Source organism: Polypterus senegalus, chromosome 17 (genome assembly GCF_016835505.1).
Source record: "Polypterus senegalus isolate Bchr_013 chromosome 17, ASM1683550v1, whole genome shotgun sequence".
NCBI classification, from domain to species: Eukaryota; Metazoa; Chordata; class Cladistia; order Polypteriformes; family Polypteridae; genus Polypterus; species Polypterus senegalus.
In genome coordinates, this window is record NC_053170.1 from 13,460,849 (window position 1) to 13,485,194 (window position 24,346).

At 41.2% G+C, this 24,346-nt stretch overlaps 1 protein-coding gene across 4 annotated transcripts in view; it reads right to left on the reverse strand.

The window, feature by feature from the left end:
* calcoco2 (calcium binding and coiled-coil domain 2) overlaps positions 1 to 24,346 on the reverse strand; it is a 63,855-nt gene that overhangs the window by 14,148 nt on the left and 25,361 nt on the right. For all 4 annotated transcript variants that reach the window (XM_039740753.1, XM_039740757.1, XM_039740755.1 and 1 more), the window contains exons 5-11: positions 23,847 to 23,972; positions 23,548 to 23,664; positions 20,327 to 20,454; positions 16,073 to 16,163; positions 9,724 to 9,882; positions 6,366 to 6,569; positions 5,600 to 5,695 (exon numbers count right to left, since the gene is read on the reverse strand). In XM_039740753.1, the coding sequence (XP_039596687.1) occupies positions 5,600 to 5,695; positions 6,366 to 6,569; positions 9,724 to 9,882; positions 16,073 to 16,163; positions 20,327 to 20,454; positions 23,548 to 23,664; positions 23,847 to 23,972 (921 nt within the window). The remainder of the gene's footprint in view (positions 1 to 5,599; positions 5,696 to 6,365; positions 6,570 to 9,723; positions 9,883 to 16,072; positions 16,164 to 20,326; positions 20,455 to 23,547; positions 23,665 to 23,846; positions 23,973 to 24,346) is intronic.

Consider the following 24,346-nt stretch of genomic DNA (forward strand, 5'->3'; position numbering starts at 1 on the left):
AGATGCCCGAGCCACCTCATCTGACTCCTCTCGATGCGGAGGAGCAGCGGCTCTACTCTGAGCCCCTCCCGGATGACTGAGCTTCTCACCCTATCTTTAAGGGAAAGCCCAGACACCCTGCGGAGGAAACTCATTTCAGCCGCTTGTATTCGCGATCTCGTTCTTTCGGTCACTACCCATAGCTCATGACCATAGGTGAGGGTAGGAGCGTAGATCGACTGGTAAATTGAGAGTTTTGCCTTACGGCTCAGCTCCTTTTTCACCACGACAGACCGATGCAGAGCCCGCATCACTGCGGATGCCGCACCGATCCGCCTGTCGATCTCACGCTCCATTCTTCCCTCACTCGTGAACAAGACCCCGAGATACTTGAACTCCTCCACTTAGGGCAGGATCTCTCCCCCAACCCTGAGAGGGCACTCCACCCTTTTCCGGCTGAGGACCATGCTCTCGGATTTGGAGGTGCTGATTCTCATCCCAGCCGCTTCACACTCAGCTGCGAACCGATCCAGAGAGCTGAAGATCACGGCCTGATGAAGCAAACAGGACAACATCATCTGCAAAAAGCAGTGACCCAATCCTGAGTCCACCAAACCGGACCCCTTCAACACCCTGGCTGCGCCTAGAAATTCTGTCCATAAAAGTTATGAACAGAATCGGTGACAAAGGGCAGCCCTGGCGGAGTCATGGCACTAATCGCCTCTTAATCTCTGTTTGCGTAAATGGAAAAGGTCCTGGAATCAGCCTAATTGCTCTTCCCTTGACATTTTCTAGCGCCACTATGTCCTCCTTCTAGCCCAGAGACCAAAACTGAACACAGTACTTCAAGCAGGCCTCACATAACGTGTTATAAACCTTAAGCACAACCTCCTTTGACTTATTATCTACACATCATGCTAAATAACTTAACATTCTGTTAGCTGTCTTAATGGGTTCTGTATACTATTTAGATGAAGAAAGTGATAAGTCCACCATGACACTCCGATTCTTTTCATAATATGCATTTTTGAAGTTTTAGACCTCCTCTTGTGTATTCATATCTAACATTTTTGCTTGAATTAACCAGCTTGTTTTTTTTATGTTTCTATCCATATCATTTATATACATTACAAACAGCAGCAAATCCAACAATGATCCCTGAGGGACGCAAATTTTAACATCACCTAATTCTGACGAGGCTCCTTACACCATAACCCTTTGTTTTTGACCCAATTTTGCACCCATCTACAAATACACTTCTGAATTCCCCCATCTTTTAGTTTGATTCCCGACCTCTCATGTGGAACTTCATCAAATACCTTCTGAAAATCAACATAAATAATATCATATACACACCCCTGGCTGTCTGGTTTTGCTGTTTCCTCACAAAGCATATCAGTGAAACACAACTTTCTCCATTTGAAATTCTTACTGTTTACTAACACTTCTGCTCTTGGTATGAGATGCTTGATCTTTTCCTTAATAGCTCCTTCCATTAATTTACCTGTGATGCAAGTTAAGCTTACTGGTCTAGTGTTACTTGGATCTGTCCGACTGGCCTTTTTATATAATGGGATAATATTTGCTATTTTCCAGTCCTTCAGATTTCCTTAGGAATTCGCCAGTGCACAGTGACTTTCGAATTAATATTCTAATGTTAGAACATTAGAATAGATGAGAATAGGCCATTCTGGTCAACAAAGCTTGTCATTCCTATCCACTTAATTCTTCTAAAATAACAAGTGTTTTCAAAGTCCCTAAAGTCCTACTGTCTACCACACTACTAGGTCACTTATTCCACATGTCTGTGGTTCTTTACGTAAAGAAAAACTTTTTAATGTTTGTGCGAAATTCACCCATAACAAGTTCTTGATGAACTAATTTTAAAGTCACAATCTCAATCCACTGCACTAATTCCCTCCATGATTTGAATCACTTCAATCATGTGTCCTCTTAATCTTCTTTTTCTTAAATATGTTTCAAGTGTGTTTATATATATATATATATATATATATATATATATATATAGATTGTCACGCACGTGCGAATAGGAGGCCGCAGATGGACCTAAAACAGTATCATGAGTTCGTATGCCAGAAGGGTGTGACGGGGTACTAACTTTCCTCTCTTTGTTTCCGCAGAAAGAAAGACGCACCGCCGCCATGAAGCGGTCTGAATCAGCATCCACGCACCACTACTTCCGCCCTTCCTCTGTCAGTCCCTGATGACGTCACCAATCCAAACTCGGCTCCTACCCAGCATGCACCTCTACTTCCGGTCCCGCCTCATAAATGCTCCCACTCCTCCATCTTTGGGCGGTCAACTGTATAGCACGAATGTGTACTAACCTTCAATGTGCAATTTACTTCTGCAAAACTGTTTTACAGTATACGGGGCCGGAAACCCCAAACCTTTATACAGTAGTTGGTTTTGTCTTTTTTTTTTTACAAGATATATAGATATATATATAATCACTAACCTCCTTAAGCAATTGCAAATAAATGGCATCTGGCCCTGCTAATTTGTTATGTTTCAGCTTATTTAATCTAAGTAGTATTTCACCCTCTGCAATTTCCATATCACTAAATACATCCTTAGTACTACTTAAAATATGCCTCTTAATTGACCCATGTTTGCAAACTGAGGTGGACTTTGAGAATGTTGCCTGGAAAGGCTGCTGGTGTCTGTTATCTGCATTGAGTTCATTCATTCATTTCTCAGCACCCATTTGTCTAAATACAATTTAGTTGGAAATTGAGACCTACGAGGTGAGACACAAAAATAACTGGATTGGTAAAAATATTTATTGATGAATTACAGCATTCTAAACATTGTCACCTTCTATATACTCCCCCTCCTGATCTCTACATTGCTACATACATATCTTCCATTGATTGAAACAGTGCTGGAAGTCTTCTTGCTTGAGACTCTTCAATAGGCTTGCCATTTTTGTCTTCACTTCATCCATTGAAGAAAAATGTGTTCCCTTCAGGTCATTTTTGATTTTTGGGAACAAGTAAAAATCACAGGGAGTTTGTGTCACTCAAACACTTGTGAGACACTATGTGAGACACTATGTGAGACAAATTGTTATCACCATAGACTGTTTTTATCTTTTCATAAGTTTCTGTGGCCATTTTGTTCAATTTCATGAGAAATTTGATGTTGATTCGCTGTTCGATTTTATCAATCGACATTATCGCGGCAACTTGTGTAGCGCTTGTTGTGCATATACTGACTGGGCTACTTGCAGGATATACCTAGCCGGCTGGCTGTTTGAGAGGGCATGTAGCAGGGGATATAGTTCTAGGATTCACGTCTGGCCGACCTCCATACAGTTTTCCATGAAAGCTCCTAGCCCAGTCCGGTTATTTTTGTGTCTCACCTCGTATCTTAGCAGCATCAAGTGGCACACAGGCAACCAGCTCATAACAAGACTAAGTGGAATATGTCCATCCAATCATTAATAAACCTCCTCAATTAAGTTCAGTAATGGACACAAATAAGGATGAGGGTGTTAGTCCTTAATTTGTATTCTTTTGAGGTGTAAGAAAAAACTGGACAATACAGAGAAAATTCGAAGACATCAAGAGAACATGCAAACTCCATTTTGACAATAACCAGTCAGAGCATCCAAGTTCAGGAACAGTAATAACCTCTGCAGCACTAAGTTGAACATTAAATTGTACAGATGGTTAAAATAAATGATGTGGGGAAACATAACAATGTCGTGAATATTTGTACTGTCTACCTTGATATTCCTACTGTCATAAAAAATGTTTTAGTTTATGAGCAGCTCAGAGGATGTCTGATGAATGGAGAAGAACTATACTGGCACAGATTTTTAAGTATACGTGTGATGTGCAGAACTGTCGTAACTACAGAGGCATAAAATTGATGAGCCACAGCATGAAGTTACGGGAAAGAATAGTGGAAGCTAGGTTAAGAAGGAAGGTGATGATTAGTGAGCAGAAGTATGGTTTCATGCCAGGAAGGATCACTATAGATGTGATGCTTGCTCTGAGGGTGTTGATGAAGAAGTATAGAGAAGGACAGAAGAAGATGCATTGTGTCTTTGTGGACCTGGAGAAAGCACATGACAGGGTGCCTAGAGAGGAGTTGTGGTACTGTATGAGGAAGTCGGGAGTGGCAGAGAAGTATGTAAGAGCAGTACAAGATATGTACAAGGGAAGTGAGGCAGTGGTGAGGTATGTGGTAGGAGTGTTGGATTACATCAGGGATCGGCTCTGAGCCCTTTCTTATTTGCAATTGTGATGGACAAGTTGACAGAGTAGATTAGTCAGGACTTCCCATTGACTATAAGGTTTGCGGATGACATTATGACCTGCATCGAGAGTAGGGAGCAGGTTGAGGAGACCCTGCTAAGGTGGAGATATGCTCCAGAGGAATGAAGGTCAGTAGGACCAAGATAGAATGCATATGTGTGAATGAGAGGTAAGTCAGAGGAATGGTGAAGTTGCAGGGAGTAGAGTTGGCAAAAATGGATGACTTTAAATACTTAGGATAAACAGTACAGAGAAATGGGGAGTGTGGAAGAGAGGGGAAGAGGAGAGTGCAGGCAGGGTGGAGTGAGTGGAGAAGAGTGCCAAGAGTGATTTGTGATAGACAGAGTTGGAGGTGAAAGAGATAAAGATGTTAAGATTTGCATTGCTTGTGACGAGGATGGGCAGGATTGGGAACATGTACATTAGAGGGTAAGCTCAGGTTGGACGATTTGGAGACAAAACCAGAGAGGCGAGATTGCGTTGGTTTGGAAATGTGAAGGTGCGAGATTCTGGGTGTATTGGGAGAAGAATGTTGGGGATGGAGCTGCCAGACAAGAGATGAAGAGGAAGGCCTAAGGCCGTGGTTCTCAAACTGTTGGGCAGGCCCCCCTAACGGGGTGGGGCGCAAAGATGTGAAAAAAAGAAAACAAGAATCGAAAACATGAAAAATACATCTATTGAAACCAAAACAAATTAACTTAAACTACATTCTGATACTAGAAAAATAAATATAGAGTTAGATAAATGTCGATAAAAGTTAAGTAGGTATAATAAAATATGCATCTATGATATATCATTAATTAAAAAAGAACAAAATGATTTTAGTGGGCTCCTTTCAAAAGGGGAGCACAATTAAAACTGTTATGAAAGCTCGGGTTGCAAATACTTATAGGTTGAGAAATGCTGGCCTAAGAGAAGGTTAATGGACGTGGTGAGAGATGACATGCAGGTGGTGGATGTGACAGAACAAGGTGCAGAGGATAGGAAGATATGGAAACAGATGATCCACTGTGGCGACCCCTAATGGGAGCACCCAAAAGAAAAAGAAGTAGTTTATAAGCAACTCAGCTAGCAATTGAGCTGATATGCTTCACCAGGCATAATTGTGTCCACGTAGCAAACTTGGCCTAAATACATCAAAACAATTTGTTTTTTTAATAGCACAAACTGTTTTTTTGAATTAGATTATGTCCAAAGAGGGGTCCTTCATGGATCAATTCTGCAGCTGTATTCTTTTTAAGTGGCATCTGGAGACAAGCCCACTGAGGCCCAGCCCGGATTACACTCACAGACTCTTTCAAAGAGTTGGCAGCCAAAGACTGTAGTGCACTCACCTCATTCACACGCTTCAGATCCTCCAACTGCACCTCCTTAATTTGCACTTTGTTGGCTTCTTCATCCAGCTGGCTTTCTTTCTCAGTCAGCAACATCTGGAAATGCAAAGATTTGAATGTCTCAGTTAATGAAAAGGAAGCCTGAATGCCAGTTTGTAAGTAAATCCGAAGAGCCTGAGGATGAGGCACAACATCGAGTCTGCCTGACCATGCATATCCAAACAAAAAGACATGAGAAAGACAAACAGAGGACTTCAAGAACATTTTCACTCAGTATTCCCATTTGGTAAATCCCAACACTTCACAGTTATATGGCATCTGCTGGATTAAATTACTAAATGCAGCAGGCCAAAAGCTGCATGTGATTCTGTGAGGTCCACTGGCTCGTCACACTCCATCTGCTGGTACCTAACTGGCTATAAATGTGACATTCAGTAACATATTGTAACAGAGCTCCCTGTATGAAAAAATGGTGCCAAGAGAGGATAAGGTACTGGGCAGAAAACACATGTGTGACAAAAACTGACACAATGTGAAATCAATAGGCAATGCACTAACCTCCTACCACTAGGGGGCAGCAGCCGCACCAGATACACTACATATCTCACTTAGGGTGGTGAACAGATTTAAGAGACATGAGCAGCATCATTAGAAATGGACAAGGTTGGCCATTCACCACAAAGAATTCTGGACATCTTGGGAAGCCACCATTGTATTGACCCAAATCCCAACATGACTGAACTCTATTTACTGTGGACTCAGATACCTCAATCTTTGAGCTCTTCTTCTTTTCAGAATCAAGTTGACAAGTCATGGAGTACATGTTCGTCTCCATTTCATGCAGTGTGTTTTGGGCAACCATTCGGAAATGTTTCTCCTCACTCAATTTTGCCTCCAGTGTTTCTGCTTGCTGTTTTATTTGGATGAGCTGAATCTTAGCGTGTTCCATCTGCTGGTTCAGGAGTTCCGCCTGCATGAAAAGATTAGATAAAGTTTAGGCAGAAAGGAGACCCTGAGGAGGCATTAGTGAGAGCGGAATGGACGAACTTTATAACAGAATAAAAACTATGGCAGAAGTTAATTAATTATCATTTATCCAAAGCAGCTGCAGCTCACTTCAATTATCATCAAACGAGACACGACTTTGCTGTTTATCTGCTGTCACTTCGGTGGCACCTTGGATACTAAAGAGAGTTTTGCTAGTTCCAAAATAAATATGACAAATTACTGCCATCTCAGGGAAACTGAGCAGAAAGAGGGTGGCATTGCCTTGAGAAAATTACTAAGTAGTGACGAAAGATACCGTACCCCAGATTTGTTCAGGGAAGGGGTCAGAGTAACGGAAAAGATAGATGAAGCAAGGCTGAGACATAAAAAGCTTGTTGCCACACGATAGACACCCTCAACGTTAGAGGCTTGATTTGCCAATGTATCAAAGGAAATTCTCCTTGAGCACAGCTGACAAACAAGGCTGTTCTATAATCCCAGGGGCCTGAGTTTGAGTCCTGCTACTGACATCTCAGGAAGGATGAGTAATGAGATGAGCAAATTCATGAGTAGAGATACAAGGTGCCACAACCGAAATTTGTTCAGGGCAGGAGGCAATGTAATGGGAAGGGTGAATGAAGAAAGGCTGAGACAGATCCAAGTTTGTTGCCAGACAAGAAACACCCTTGTAAGTTAAATATCTGATCTGCTGCTATACCAAAGGAAGTCCTACTTTAGCTAAATTGAATGAAAGGACTATTGTATAGAGTGGTCCAGATCTAATTACGCAACTTTTAATGCAATGCAGGAAAACAATGCAAGACAAAAGAATTGTTTGAAATATCTTGTAATAAACGAAAATGGACTTACATTGAATGAATTCACTGATTTTCCATGTAATGTCCCACTTGTCCTCCATTCAGTTGTGAATTCTCTATGTAATAAACTTAATAAGTTACAGCGTAATGAAAATTGCATAATTAGATCTGGACCACCCTGTATAACCTGAAGGCCAAGTTGTGATGCTGCTGTGTCATGGAGGATGAGAACGTGAAAAGTGGGTATTGGTCTTCTTGAACAAATTACCAAGCAGAGATATTAATAAAATAATACATTTTATTTATATGATGCCTGTCCCATGCTCAAAAAAAGAAAGTTTTACTCATTCACCATGTCTCTTGCATTCTGTTAGTCATGCCATGGCTTGTTGGGCTCACTGAGGTAGGAATATTCATAGCGAAACTCCAAGATCATGGCATCTCTGGAGGAAAGGCAAGCTATAGAATTGCAATGCTGCCTGCTCCCCTTCAAAGCATGATTGACTGTGCGCCACTTCATTAGAGTGTGGGTTGTGATGAGCCAACTTCAAAAGAGACATTGTGAATATTTGAAACGGTTGTTTATCAGCAAGCCCCTACTTCAAAGAATAGTAAGTAAAAATGGCAGATGCTCATACACAAATTTGACAAAATATGCAACTGGACATTTCGAAAAATTTATTAGACAAAAGCAGAACTGCAACACGGGCAAGAGCAGGTAAAAGCACATGCCATCATCCAAGCTTCACCTTTTCATTTCCCCTGCCTCTCCTAGTAAATGGTGTACAGCAACACATGCAGATCGGTGGGGTAAGAAGCAAACAGCGTAGAGAAAAGGAATGCGTAGATGTGGAGCAGTAGTGACAGAGAGCAGTGACCCGGGGCAAACAGCAGGGAAAGGCAGTGGTGGGGCAGAACCCCAAACACAGATAGGAAAGGCAAAGAGAAGTAATAGACAAAAGAACGTGTTAGGGACCGAAACTCACATAGAGATTGGAAGGGCCGAAGCAGATCTTGAGATACAGATAGGAGTTGTTGTTGTGGAAAAAAAGGAAGAAAAGCAAGGGACAGGATTAGAGCTCTAGTGAGAGAGAGCAGGGACCAAGGGCAAACTGGAGGAATAGGAAACAGTAGTGTAAAAACTCTGAAATTAATAAGAGGAGCCGGGAAAACAATAGTAGGCAAAAGGAAATGGTAGGGATGGACCCTGGAATAGACAGCACCATAAAGAGCGAGGTGGTGGTGGAACACAAGATATAGTATAGAGTTGACAGAGCAAAATCAAGGAAGGGAAGGGGGAGAAATGGACCCTAGACACAGATAGGAGAATCCAGGTGGAACATAGTAGGCAAAACAAAGTGGTAGGGATGTAACCGTACAGTATGAAGGGGTTTGGGGCAAAAAGAGAGGGGTAGGGGCACAGCTCAAGATACAGATAAGGGTTGGTGGGACAAATAGCAAGGTAAAGAAAGGGGAAGGGGTAGAACTCCAGAAGAAGATAGAAGGGGTCTGGGAGAACTAGGAGGAAAAGGAAGGGCTAGTGGTGAAGCTTCATGGTAAAAATCTGGCTGCACAACTTAAGCCTCACTATGCAGGTTTTTCCATTCTGTGAGTGATGGCAACTAACCCACTTCCTTACATGCACCGGATAATCTAATGTCCTCTCACAGCCCCAAAACTCTCACCTAATCACCTTTTTATCAGGGGATGGTTCTACCTATTCCTAGTCAAGTGTGGACCTTTACAACAAGGTGCAATGTCATAATTATACAATCATGGTGGTTTACTGAGGAGATATCATTGCCCTTTGATGCCAAAATGGTTCAGGTTCACTGCTCCCTAAACATTCTCCATTACTCCCTGACTGTTTAGTAGTATGGTGTTGTACCATTTTAGCCATTATAAATGTAGTGAGAAGTCAAGCAAAATGAGACCTTGTATTGGCTAACTAAAAAGATTACAATATGTAAGCTGGCCTGAGATGCCTCAAAAGCTTACGTATTGTAATCTTTCTAGTTAGCCAATAAAAGTTGTCATTTTGCTTGACTTCTCCCTGACTCTTTGAAGGCCAGACGCTGCTGAGTACTCATCTCTGGCATAATAACACTGAAGTGAACCCTCCAGAAGCAGTCCTTTTCTTTTCGAGCCAGATACTTAGGTCCAGACCTTTGACTGTAATGGTTTGAATATATTGTTCTCCCATGTTTAAAGGGTGAGGTACCACTTGACAGAATCCATTTTATGATAAAGAAATCCAGCCCTACTCCACTCCCACTTCAAAAATAAAAAGAGACAAGCCCTTATCAGACGGCAGTGTACCTGTGGTTCAGGGTCCTGGCGCTCTTGTATCTCCTTAAGTGACTTTTTTAGATCTTGGTTCTCCTTGCGCAAGTCATTGATGTTGTCCACATTTGCCAGAGCTCCACACAACTTCTCCTTCAATTGTTCATTGTCCCTCTGCGTGCTGGTAAGGTCAAACTACAAAGTGAAGGAGCAAAAAGAAGTACTTATGCTTTGAAAGCCTCCATGCGACAGTCTAGGATAGGGGTTCCCAAACGCGGTCCTGTGGATCCCCTGTGGCTCTAGAAGATATGATAGGAGTGCCAGGAAAAATGTTTTTTTTTTTTTTTTGCTTTTTAAAATTTTGAACAATTTTTCTGCAATTATTTACAATGTCAGAGTATTACTTGATTATGTAAAGAACACTGAAGCATTATGGAAGCCTATCAGATTAGCCTTATTTTTCTCTGATTAGGCATGGTGGTACAGTGTTTGCTCTGCACGGAGAGCTAATCCAGGTATTTCGGTTTACATTTACATTTAAATTTATTTGCTTGGCAGATAGTTTTATCCAAAGTGACTTACAAAAGTTTAATAGTGAGGCCCATACACAATGAACCCTTGTGGGATTTCTGACTGAAGCCAGCTACCCTTCTTCATGCAATGAGCCAAGGAAATCTAGAACAAATTACAGAACCATGTAGTTGAAGTTGGAAGACTAGAAAACTTTTTAGAAGTATCTGGATGAGATACTGGGGCAAGTTAATAATAATTAATAATAATAATTCTTTTTTTATTTGTCACATACATAGTTATACAGGACAACACGCAGTGAAATGCATCTTTTTGCATACCCCTTGGGGTCAGAGTGCAGGGTCAGCCATTGTACAGCACCCCTGGAGCAATTGAAGGTTAAGGGCTTGCTCAAGGGCCCAGCAGAGTAGCACCTCTTTTGGCAGTGACAGGGATTCAAACCAGCAACCTTCGGGATGCCAGCGCAGATCCTTAGCCTCAGAGCCAAGTTAGATATTGTTATGACATCCAGAGTGACAAGGAGTATTGACAACATAGATCAGGGGTGGACAAAGTCAGTCCTGGAGGGCTGCAGTGGCTGCAGGTTTTTGTTCCGACCCAGTTGCTTAATTAGAGAATGATCCTTGCCAATAATTTACTTTAATTGCTTAGTTAGTTCTTTAACTCTGCCATGTCATGTCATTCTCATATCCTGGATTTTTTTTTTCCTTTCTAAGGATTTCAACTAAATGATTTGTGGCCTTAACTGGATGAGTTATTCTCAATCCCTCACTTTTTCTCTTCACTTTCTTCCAAGTATTTAATTAAACTCAGCAGTGCATGATGAATACACAGGTGTAAATGGTAACAAGCTAAATGGAGAGCTGGTGGTTTCTTTTGTCATTAGCATCTTATTTCTAACTAGCAAAATACCCGCGCTTCACAGCAGTGAAGTACTGCCTTAAAATTTTTATTAAGAAGAAAATTAAACATTTTTAAACTGAGGGAAAATATACCAATAATTATTTGTTAAGGATCTCTTTGTATACCACATTGTGAGTTCGGCCCTCCGGTTGTAATATGACCAAACTGTGCGCTGAGCTTACTCTTGAGCATGCAACGTACAGTTGGCCATGTGAACAGTAATCTTGTTTCAAATCTCACAGCTTGGATTGCTGCTGTCATAATTGGTTTGAGTTTCATGGTTTGTTTCAATTACGACAGTATTTGTAGGACTTGTGTTGAAGTGACATTCGGCATCTGTCAAGCATTGTAAGCATACAACCGGTTTCATCGATAACTTCACATCCAGCTTTTAAGAGTTTAAACATTCATAAACATCAAAGTGTCCACTACTGAAATCGTCACCTGTGAGTCTAAGATGTTTAAGAGGCACTGGCAGTTATTGAAACATGTAAAATATTTGGCCATTTCGGTACACTTGAAAGCAACTACCGAACAATTCAAAGGCAGCCATCAACTCACATGCAGAACCATAGGTGAAGGGCTTAAGCATTTCACTCTTCTAGTGCTCCTGTGTAGTATAATTATCTCCTGTACCGTCATCAGTCCACACCTTGAACCTGTCCCAGTCATTCAATACATAAGACACAATGTTCCTCCAGATATCAAGAGTGAGCCTGATATGGCCGTGCAATATGTAACTAAGAGAATGGAAAAGGTAGGTGCCATCTCCGGGCATGGAAACCACTCGTTAAGTGACAGTTCTTTGATCGATGGTGATCACCTCGATAGACATGTTAATGGGGGTACGGTTGGAACGATAAAGGAAATGGGTACCTGAACAATATAAAGTAAATCTAAAATACCTAAACAATAAATATAATCATAATAAACGAACAATAAAACAGCGGAGAAGCTGTGGATTAAATAAAAAGGCTGCAGTTATCAGCAGGGAGACGTGAATCCTGTGGCGAAGCAAGGAAGGTAATGAAGAGACTGGAGCGACGGACAGCCTTATATAGGCAGGCAGCCAACAACGTGGGAGGGATTGGGATGGGGGACCCAACGCTGCCTCACACGGTGACCGAGCTGCAGGCTATGGACGTTCATATGTACGTAAGTAGGATTCAGTTAGCATTGGGAACCCGCGTACCAAGTTTCTTGAAGATGGGCACATAAGTAACAAATACCGTTGAAAAGTTCAATAAGGCGGCTGACAGTGGCATCATACCACCGAAATAAGTACGTACATTGGTTTCAGTTAGCGCAGGGAAGCAGCCTACCAAATTTCGTGAAGATGGGGCCATAAATAAGAAAGTTCAACATGGCGGACGTTGTTGACTGTTATGACCGTTACGCATAGAATTTCAAAATGAAACCTGCTTAACTGTTGTAAGTAAGCTGTAAGGAATGAGCCTGCCAAATTTCAGCCTTCTACCTACATGGGAAGTTGGAGAATTAGTGACATTGGAAAGTTCAATATGGCGGCCGACAGTGGCATCATACCACTGAAATAAGTACGTACTTCGGTTTTGGTTAGCACAGGGAAGCCACCTACCAAATTTCGTGAAGATGGGGCCATAAATAAGAAAGTTCAACATGGCAAACGTCAATCGTTATGACTGTTACGCGTAGAATTTCGAAATGAAACCTGCTTAACTGTTGTAAGTAAGCTGTAAGGAATGAGCCTGCCAAATTTCAGCCTTCTACCTACACGGGAAGTTGGAGAATTAGTGCCGTTGGAAAGTTCAATATGGCGGCCGACAGTGGTGTCATACCATCGAAATAAGTATGTACATCAGTTTTGGTTAGCGCAGGGAAGCCACCTACCAAATTTCGTGAAGATGGGGCCGTAAATAAGAAAGTTCAACATGGCGGTTGTTGTCGACCTTTATCGACCGTTATGTGTAGAATTTCGAAATTAAACCTGCTTAACTTTTGTAAGTAAGCTGTAAGGAATAAGCCTGCCAAATTTCAGCCTTCTATCTACATGGGAAGTTGGAGAATTAGTGATGTTGGAAAGTTCAATATGGCGGCTGACAGTGGCGTCATACCACCGAAATAAGTACCTACATCGGTTTCGGTTAGCGCAGGGAAGCCGCCTACCAAATTTCGTGAAGATGGGCTCAGCCTTCTACCTACACAGGAAGTTGGTGAATTAGTGACGTTGGAAAGTTCAATATCGCGGCCGACAGTGGTGTCATACCATCGAAATAAGTATGTACATCAGTTTTGGTTAGCGCAGGGAAGCCACCTACCAAATTTCGTGAAGATGGGGCCGTAAATAAGAAAGTTCAACATGGCAAACGTTGTCAATCGTTATGACTGTTACGCGTAGAATTTCGAAATGAAACCTGCTTAACTGTTGTAAGTAAGCTGTAAGGAATAAGCCTGCCAAATTTCAGCCTTCTATCTACATGGGAAGTTGGAGAATTAGTGATAAGTGAATGAGTGAGTGAGTGCTTTGCCTTTTATTAGTATAGATAGGGAGCAATTAAAAACTGAGAATACAGTACAGCTATTTAAGAAAAAAATAAGCAGTAGGTGTTCCAAATCTTAACGAGCGAGACAACTAAAATGAAGCAGAAGTGTTACTTGAGCAACAAATGCTTCTTATTAAGCAATTGGGTTGGAACAAAAACCTGCAGCCACCGTGGCCCTCCAGGATTGATTTTGCCCACCCCTGGCATAGATCAACTACAAGATGACTGAGAAACAAGAAATTGTGGTTAAAAAGACAACAAGGGCTCAGAACAAGACAAAGAAAAGGACAAATCATAAAGCAAAACAGAAAAATCAGATTCAGAAGAGGGTTGTAACCAAATCACAAAACTCTAACGCTATAGGGCCTGCAAGGAAATAAAGCTAACTATCACTATGACGATTCAAAATGTTTTTTCCATCCACAAAGGAATAAAGTAAAGTAAAAATATCACCATATTTACATGGCAGCTTCTGTTATGTCATCAGCATGACCAATGTGGTCACGTAACCTTCAAATGGTATTGTGCAAAATAAAGAATGAAAAATTACAAAGCAAATTAGACACATGGCTGGAGACAACATGTTAAAACGTGTGTAACGAACAGCAGCGAAATCCTGCACTTGCATAAGCTACATATTCTAGGCTTCTTCATAAAACACTCGCCCCCAGTTCCTTCAGTCCGCACATTTTACCAAATGCACTTGAACTAAATACTTTCATTGGATTTTGTCTTTTTATTCCTTTGCATTTTGTTTTTCATTCCTTCCTTGTAATTTCTTATCTCATCTATAATTCCTCATTTAAGTTTTATTTTATTGTTTTCATATAGTGTTTTAAGTATTATTCCACGTCTCTTAATAATGTAATGAGCTTTGCACTGAATCTCCACATTAGAAGATTGCTCTCAGGTGTTGTCATTAGATCAAGCTATAGCATCTGAGGACGATAAATAATATGGCCTGCCATTCTTTAAACAGAGAAGCATAATTACTAGTGATGAGCGAGCATGCTCAGCCGAACATGTGTTCGGCTCGAGCATTGGTATGCTCGGAGCATGGCACTACTCGAACGAGCACCACATGTGCTCGTGCACCATGCTCGAGTCTCTGCCCCGCATGTTTCACGGGTTGGAGACAGCCAATCAAGGGGCAGGTAAGTACTGCCCTCATTGTAATGCCAGTAGCCATGTCAGGTGCTGGCATTACAGTGATTGGCTGGCCGGAACATGTCATTGGGTGCTATATATGCAGGCACTGTCATATAATGTTTTAGTGTGTCATTTTTCCTGTAAAATTGATTTTTTGGGGGGTTTTGGGTGTGTTTTTGTCAGTCTGTAAAAGGACATACTGGTTCCCAGTAGCGACTTGGGAGTCCAAGATGCATCCAGACATCGTCCCCATGCTGGTCCCGGTCCATTTGGGTGGTGTTTCTGTCACTTTCTGACCTTTTCCAATGGACCAGGCACCCTCCCCTCTTCAGAGCAGGGGGTGCCTGGTTGTCTCAAACTGACCCCACTGACTTACATCGCATTGTGTTCGGACCGAACACCCGAACACTTTAGTGCTCGCTCATCACTAATAATTACATAGCTGTTATTTCGCAGTGTCTTTGTGCCCCATCTAAACCTAATTTGTTTTTGTTTTTTGACCATTTAGTGTTTGGATTTTAGATTTCCACTTTTAATTCTTAATTTAGGCTTTGAATAGGACTTTGAATAGGCTTGGTTATTTGGTGATTCTAGTTTTGCACTTATTTTGCCCTTTCTTATTTTTGACTTTTGTTATGTTTAGTATACGTTTCACATTTCTCTTTCTATTTTTATTCCTTTTCAATTCTTTTTCCCATTATGTTTCTGTCCCTGAGGTGAGTAAATAGTCCTGACTTTATGATGGTTTGCTTCCTCCAGGAGGAATGAATGCCCTAAAATGTTAGAATGAGAAAGAATTTAAAAAGCAAAGGTTTGTACAACAAGGGCATCTTTACCTGCACGATGGGCAATTTGAAATGTTATAATCACCCACAATGCACTGCCACGCACAATATAAAACAACATTTACATCTCGTAAACGGTGCGTCCTGTGCAACATCAATGCGTTATCCTGAATGTTGGCAATAATTTACAGAGGAGGGTCGATTTCATAATAAAGGTCAAATTTCACAGGCCATGACATGATTTTCATGGCAGGAAATTTGGCACGGCTTCAGTCATTCATCAATTAACCTGGTCCTGTTATGGTCATATTGCTAAGACACAGCCCTTAGGTAACAACCATATGTGAAAATATTGGAAAATAGGTCAAAACAGCTTTAAAGTAGGCCCCAATGCCAATGAAAGTTCCAATAAAGGTTGCTGCTAAGGTTGCTCTGTTCAGAAATAGCAAATGGGATGGATGGCACTGTGTTTGAATGAGTGATGTGCTTCAGTACCTGCAGCAGCTTTATTTGGTCCACTTGCTTCTCCAGCTTGGCCTCTACCTCCTTCTTCTGCTCTTCAGCTGCTGAAAGTTTTTTCTGCATCCTGAAAGGGAAAAGACAGCTGTTACCCACATACCACCAGCCACTTGGCATTTCTATTTTTATATTACAAATACGCCAAGTATAATCTGTATTCACAAAAAAAAATTAAAAAACAAAACATAAAACAGCCAAGTGTAGGAGTGAATATTGTGGATTTTTCTGAGACACCCAAATTCCAGGGTTCAGGCTTGGCAGGCGAGCTTTCTTGAAAGCTTAAGATTTTCTTTTTTCTTTGACCGAGTTTTACTTTGCTGTTTTCTGGTATTCTGAATATTTACTGCCTATATAAAAAAACGTGTTTTCTCTTCCAATAAAACCCCACATGCTGCCAACTTTCTCCGGGATACAAGTTTGAAACGACTTCCCTTAAACAGGCTCTGAGAGACTGATTGCTTTGTTTTCTCTCAAAGCTAGAATTCTTGCCCCCTGGCTAATAGATCTCTATGAGGCAGGGATGAGGCTGTTAGAATGATCTTCCAGACCAACCACAAACCCACCATCATGTTTCTATGTCAAATCACAAGTCTTTGTTGTGCTTTATTCAGAATAATATTCATCATACACAGTTTTAGCAGGGAGGCTACCAACTAAGCTGAGGACTTGCTGGCTTAACCCAAAACTTATCATTAAATTACAGTACTAATTTAAATTGAGTAATTAAAAAAAATAATTACTAAATTCAAGATTGTCTTATGATCTTTTAGACTGTTCCACTCTAAACATGATGTCTTTCCCCTTGGGATTAATAAAGTATCTATCTATCTATCTATCTATCTATCTATCTATCTAACATGATGTCTTTCAGTTCAGGCTGTGAGGTCTAGAGTTAAGGATGTGGGATCTTGAGTCAACAAGAAATCAACATGAGTCGCATCATCGTAAAAGTATTGGCGCTTCATTGATTTATGACTTGAAACAGAGAAGCTCAGTTCCTTCAGAAACTCAGTCTATTACCTTTTGACTCACCATTGCCTCACCATTTTATGTCCTTCAGGTAAGCTAAAGGCTCTGGGCTGAGCCACTAACCTTTGTGGCCTGCATGCCAGTTACAATAGTACTTTGTGTCCTTTAGAGATACTCATGTGGTGCAACTAATTTTAAGGTGTGGTGCCAACAGCCTACTAGTTCAATCACTCTCTTCATAAACTTGATATTAGTCTCCACACTGATGTTTTTAAAATAAATTTATTCAGAAGGCTGAATACTCCACCATCATACACAGTTTTAGCAGGGAGGCTACCAATTAAGCTGAGGACTTGCTGGCTTAACCCAAAACTTATCACATCATTATCATCTTATAGAGCCTGGGTGATCTTTTAAATTACAGTACTAATTTAAATTAAGTAATTTAAAAAAATAACTACTAAATTCAGAATCGTCGTATGATCTTTAATTGAGCCTAGACTACAGGTACAATTCCTCATGATCTCCATGCTAGTCAAATAGCACATTATCAGTAAAGACTGTGTGGTCCAGAGTTAACGTTATGAAGCGAAGGGGCTACTAATTTAGTTATCAGCTAGTGCCGTAATCACAAGACAAGTCACATCTTCATTAGTGATGCCTGCCAGTACAGCCTAGGCATTCCAGTGGTGTAAATATTATGTCATCACATCAACCTTAGTTACTTCTTCATCACATCATGCTCTTCAAGTACAAGCACAGACTTTCGTCATGACTTTTAGACTGTTCCACTCTACACATGATGTCTTTCAGTTCAGGCTGTGTGGTCAAGAGTTAAGGATGTGGGACCTTGAGCCAGGTAGCTTTATTATCGACTGACTACATGAAATCAACATGAGTTGCATCATCGTAAAAGTATTGGCGCTTCATTGATTTATGACTTGAAACAGAGAGGCTCAGTTCCTTCAGAAACACAGTCTATTACCTTTTGACTCACCATTGCTTCACCGTTTTATATCCTTCAGGTAAGCCAAAGGCTCCAGGCTGAGCCAATAACCTTTGTGGCCTACACACCAATTACAATAGTACTTTGTGTCCTTTAGAGATACTCATGTGGCGCAACTAATTTTAAGGTGTGGTGCCAACAGCCTACTAGTTCAATCACTCTCTTCATAAACTTGATATTAGTCTCCACACTGATGTTTTTTAAATAGTGTCCCTCAGTGGAGACTATGTGGTCTTGATATTAAGAAATGAACTGGGAAGCCATTGTGTCACTGTGTGACTTTTAGTTTTGTCACCTTCCCAACTTACGCCTTTTACTGGTCCAGAATTTAGCTTTCATGCCTAGACGGTCACTGTCCAGTCACGGTCTTATGTCATGAAATCAAGATTAATCACTTCATCATCACCGGTCTCCTTCAGTTAAGCTCATACCTCTGATATGAGAACAAACACTCTGAATGTCCTCTGAACATAATACTCATCTGGACAGCACAAGTCATGTTCTTTCTCTAGGATTTAATTCCAGTTTAGCTAGTAAGTAACTGTGTTAATAGCAGATTAGCCATTATGGTGTCTCTTGTCTTTCAGGAAAGTTAGCATGATGCAAGTAGTTCAAAGTCTGATACCACGAGGCTCCTTGTCCAGACATTCTCTCCCAGATACTCATTAGTTTGGCCTCCATCATATGTACTGAAATGATATTTAATGGAGGCTGCACAGTATAAAAAAAAATTAGCTTGGATGCTACTAACTCACTGTTAGTATCACTTAAGAGTTATCACCATATGTCCCTCAGTGGAGGCTGTGCGGTCTTGATATTAAGAAATGAACTGGGAAGCCATTGCCTCACTGTGTGACTTTTAGTTTTGTTATCTTTCCAACTTACACCCTTTATTGGTCTAGAATTTAGCTTTCAAACCTAGAGGGTCACTGTCCAGTCACGGTCTTATGTCATGAAATCAAGATTAGTCACTTTATCATCACCTGATCTCCTTCAGTTAAGCTCAGACCTCTCATACGAGAACGAACGCTCTGCATGTCCTTTATACTAGTCCGGTTCCACTACTACATAATGTCTTTCAAAGAAAGCTGTTTGGTCCAGAGTTTAAGGTATGAACCAAACTCATTTTATGACCCGCACAGTTTAAATTCTTCCTGTAGGATTTAATTCCAGTTTAGCCAGTAAGTAACTGTGTTAACTGCACATTAGTCACTATGGTGTCTCTTGTCTATCAGGAAAGTTTACAAGTAGTTTAAGGTCTAACACCAAGAGGCTCCTTGTTCAGACATTCTCTCCCAGACACTCACTAGTCTGGCCTTCATCATATGCACTGAAATGATATTTAATGGAGGCTGCACAGTATAAAAAAAATTTAGCTTGGAGGCTACACTTGATCAAGTGACTCACTGTGGAACCTTAAGTGTTATCACTATATGTCCCTAAGTGGAGGCTGTGTTGTCTAGGACTTGAAAAAGTTGACGTCCTGAATCATCTAATTCAATAATTGATTGTGTGTGACCTTCCCATTAGTCATTAGAGCACCTCATGTCCTTCGTGCCATTAAAATCTAGAACTTGAATCCATCTGGGTTTCAGTCACTGGCTTAGTGATGTGTGCATTACTTCCCAGAACACCTTAAATCCTCTGGTAGACTGTGAATGGTCCAGAACTGAGATACTCCCAAATCAGCCACTTACTTGCTGTCTGACTTTGACACTTGTCACAACTGCACCTTATTTACTTCCTTTATGACCATAAGACCATTCCCTCTATCATATTTTGTCCTTCACAGACAGTAATGTAGTCTAATAAATGAAGCTTCTACTGTAGTCTCTGACTGCAAGAGTGATCACCACATTTATCACCACAACACCTTCCTTCCTTCCTTCAATAAAGGATTTGCCGTTCAGGAGTTTACACCTTGAATCCATCCATTCCTAGTGTGACCTTCACAGGTGTTACCACACCACCTCATACTCATTAGTGGTGACTGTGTATTCTAGTACTGAAGCCGGTAGGCTTTCATTTGTAACACTTACTCCTGGACTCACCATGCTAAATTCTCTGAAGTTCAGTGTGCAGAACCCAAACATTTAGCAACAAGGAATTCCTACAAAATGCCAAATGACTCTGAAATAAATAGTTTTAGACTACACAACCTCCACTGCACCCCTGAGGAAGCTAGTCCTGTATAAATATGATGTTATGTATAGGATGAGCTTAGAGGAAAGCTAACCAACTGAACCAACACTTACTTCTCCACCTCTGTTGTCTTTATGTCAGCCTCTTTCTTCAGCTCCTCAACTTCCTCTCTCAGCTGCTTGATCTCTGCCACCAACACTGCATTCTTGTTATTGAGGGTATCCACACTTTGAAGGAGCTCCTAAGAGAATTTAAAGCATCAGAACAGGGTTCACTCCACTTCTATTCACATCACCACAGTGGACCAGGAGCAGGGAGAATTACCAATCACTCGATGCCAGTCTTACAACAGTCAACCCATTACCGGGGAGTATTACACATTGGTCCTGACTTTAGTCACCAAGTTTTCACTTGAGAATGTTGGCACCAATGTGCCATTATGTGAGATCCCAGATACAACATGTCTTGTAGTCTGAATCGAATTAGAAAGTGGGTGCCACAAAATCTGTGGATGAAATGTTCTGTAGGTCTGAGCCCCTTTGTTGTTCACTGGACTGGAATTCCTACTCCTGGATGAATTTGAATACTTTAAGCAAGTATTAAAAGAACTACAGGATTTTCAGTGACATAATGCTAGTGCCTCACACCTACAACACACTGGACTGGAATCTGTCCTGGTGTCTTGTCATGGAATCACACCATAATCAGTTCCACTTCCAACATTTGCAAAGTGGTAACTGCTGGTGGTTAACAGTAAACCTATGACATTTGGATAACAATGGCCTTCTGTTTTGTCCTGGACTCATGCACACCATGAGCCATCTCAGCTTGCAGATTTGCACTGTTGCAACAACCGTAAAATCGTGGCTACTAAAACACAGAAAAATGTGTTCCCTTTTAAGAAGCTGCAGTGTGTTGAAGACAAAAGGTGCTTTTCCACTGCATAGTATGGCACAGCACGGTTCAGTACAGCTCACCTTGGTTCGGCTCAGTTCGGCTCGGTTTGCGTTTCGACTGCAGTTTAGTACCGCTTTAGAGTGGACGGGATTATTCACGTGTCGTTATAGTTGCGCCGACCTCCTGAAAAACTTTTTCATTCCGCGTCGCCCCATCCAGCTCTCGTTGCATCCACTCCTCGGCTACCAACGAGAGGAACGTCTGTACTTCCTTAATAGACCACGAAACAGCCATTTTTGGTTAAAACAAAATAGTGCGTCCGAACCTTCGCTGGCTGTGCTAAAAATCTAGCGTGTCTGTTGTGTCTCATGTCGCAAGTTCAGTGACGCAGTAATGACGATTTTCTCCGGCCAATCAGTGACCAGCAGAGTTTACACGTCACGTTTTGGTAACGGTTCGACGCGCTTGGAACCTCGGCTGAGGTGGTACTAAAAAAAGGACCAGGTACCAGGTACTGTTCCCAGTGGAAAACCCCCCAAAAGTGAGCTGAACTGAACCGTTTCGTGCCGTACTATGCAGTGGAAAAGCGCCAAAATGCAGCACCAGCATCATGTCCCATGGTAGCAATAGGCTCAGCAATCATCAGCAATATGGTAGTGACCATGAAACAGTGCTCACAAAATTGAAACTGTCCAAAAATAAACAAACAAAATAATAATAATAAAGCAAAAACAACAGCAAAATAAATGTCATAATAAACATCATCATTATTGCATGATCGATACACTGCCATAAGCAAGTAAGTAGGTATAATAAACATAACGTTTTCAGGACAATGGTTATGAAACAAATTACTTTTAGGATTTAAGTACTTGACAAGCCGTTCCCTGTGGCTTCGCCCACGTAGAATTGAAACAGGACAGCGACGCAGGCCTTGCCTGGCTCTCCACTCCTGACATCACATTTCTCTCTCCCTTCAGCCCGCAGCCTCTGTTTCGGATTAGGGCGAATATATACCGCTGCTGCAAACGAACTATGACTTTTACCACAATGATAGAAGTCACAAAATCAACCGAAATGTTCAATACTAGAAAAAAGCCCGATCTAGATCCGTTAAGTAGTTCTCTCGTTTGCTAGCTAAGCGAATGTAAGATACACCCCGAAGCTGGTGCATGAGTGAGGAGGGCCCCGCTGCATCTCTCTCAGATTCGTGCAAATAAATCAGTACCGCAAGCGAACTATGATACTTAAGACAATGACAGAAGTCACAAAATCAACTGGAATGTTCAAGTAAATTATAGAAAGAAAAAACTATCCAATCGTGAAAAGTGGACAGACGTACAGACAGATGTTGGACATTATATATATATATATATATATATATATATATATATATATATAAACACACACATGCACAGGGTGGTCCAAATCAATTATGCAATTATGAAAAGGTGAACACATCGCACCCGCTGTTCAACTGACAACCATCTCCCCGCCATTTTGGAATGCAGGGCAGGTGCTGCCATCTATCGATAACAAAAAGAATTTTCCGCCAGGAGCAGAGAATGTCAGAGAGAGAGAGAAAAGCAAACAATCCATTCCAAATCTGACAGGTGCCCGTACAGGTTTTTAAGTAGTTGGAGTACCGCGCAAGACGCTTATCACGCGACAGAGCCGCCAGTAAGGTAAGGAGCAATGTGAAGGTAGTCTGTCAACGTTTTTCAGGGGTTTTCCCAGGAACGTCTGTATTCTCTGAGGGTGCGATCAGTCCCCCAGCTCACAATATATAGAGATAGTTGTCTTTATATGCCCACCACCATCTGAACTGCTGAGTTCTCCACCGTGTTTAAGGAGCATTTGAAGACTCTCAGGCTCCATGAATATCTGTCTAATTGATAATGACTTTCATATGTTCTTGTAACTAAGGAAAGATTAACTAGTCTTGTGGTGTTCAATTTGGTTTAGCGTTCTTCTTCGCGTATGATGATCAATTTTGTAACCTTGTCCTGAAACACTTCTTTCAAAACAGTCTGAAGGCTAAAGCTTACTCAGTTATGTTGAACTGTTTCATGAGTTGCTTTGGAAAAAAGCTTCTGCTAAGCAAATAAGCGTAAAAAGTAAGCTCAACTGTGCTGATGTGACTAACATTATAACATTTTGGAGGAAAAGATATAACAAGAAAAACAAATCAATTAAAAAGACTTTGGCAACGGTTACCTTTTCAGTCAGCTGACAATTAATAGTGTGATATGTCCTTAGCCTTATAAAAACAGCAGCTCTGTTCAAACTTCAGTTTGCCTTCACTTGACAAAAAGGCTACAAATGAGGCTCAAAAGCCACAGTGGTACCCCAGGACCAAAACATAATGATAAATCTTTAAACTCTTTCACAATGCATCACTCTTCATGTTTTAACATATTAAATCCAACACTGTTACCGTTTTTTCCTTGTAACAATCCTCTTTAGCTCTTAGCTTTTGCTCATACTCCTCAATAGTCTTCTTTGAGTTCACACTAACTTCAGACTTTTCCCTTTTCAGCTCTTCAATAGATTCCTGTAAAAGAAGCCAATTATAACTAAATAGCAAAGGATCACAACAGCACACAATGCAAAGCCTTGGAAGGGTTTAGTCAGGATGCATCCATTCTGCTTCTTAGATCTTGTGACACACAGATGGCAAGAAAATAAAAACAAGGACACAGCTGAGCCAAGCAGTGACCTTCAAGCAGATCTTACCCGTGTCTTCCTCAGTTCCAGAAGAATTTCCTCAATCTCCTTCTTCAGGCCTTCGATCATCACCTTTTGCTGGCTGTTTTCCTGTATTAAAGCCACCTTCTCCTTCTCAATCTCCTCTACCTGATCCTAAATCGCCCAGGAGAGAGAAAAATGTGAGATGAAACGCAGCTTTTGACTAAATAGTCTTTCTCTAACTATTAATCATATTTATATTATTACTATTATTACTAGTATTATCCATCCATCCATTATCCAACCCGCTATATCCTAACTACAGGGTCACGGGGGTCTGCTGGAGCCAATCCCAGCCAACACAGGGCGCAAGTCAGGAAACAAACCCTGGGCAGGGCACCAGCCCACCGCAGGGTGCACAAACACACACACACACACCCACCAAGCACACACTGGGGACAATTTAGAATCGCCAATACACCTAACCTGCATGTCTTTGGACTGTGGGAAGAAACTGGACACGGGGAGAACATGCAAACTCCATGCAG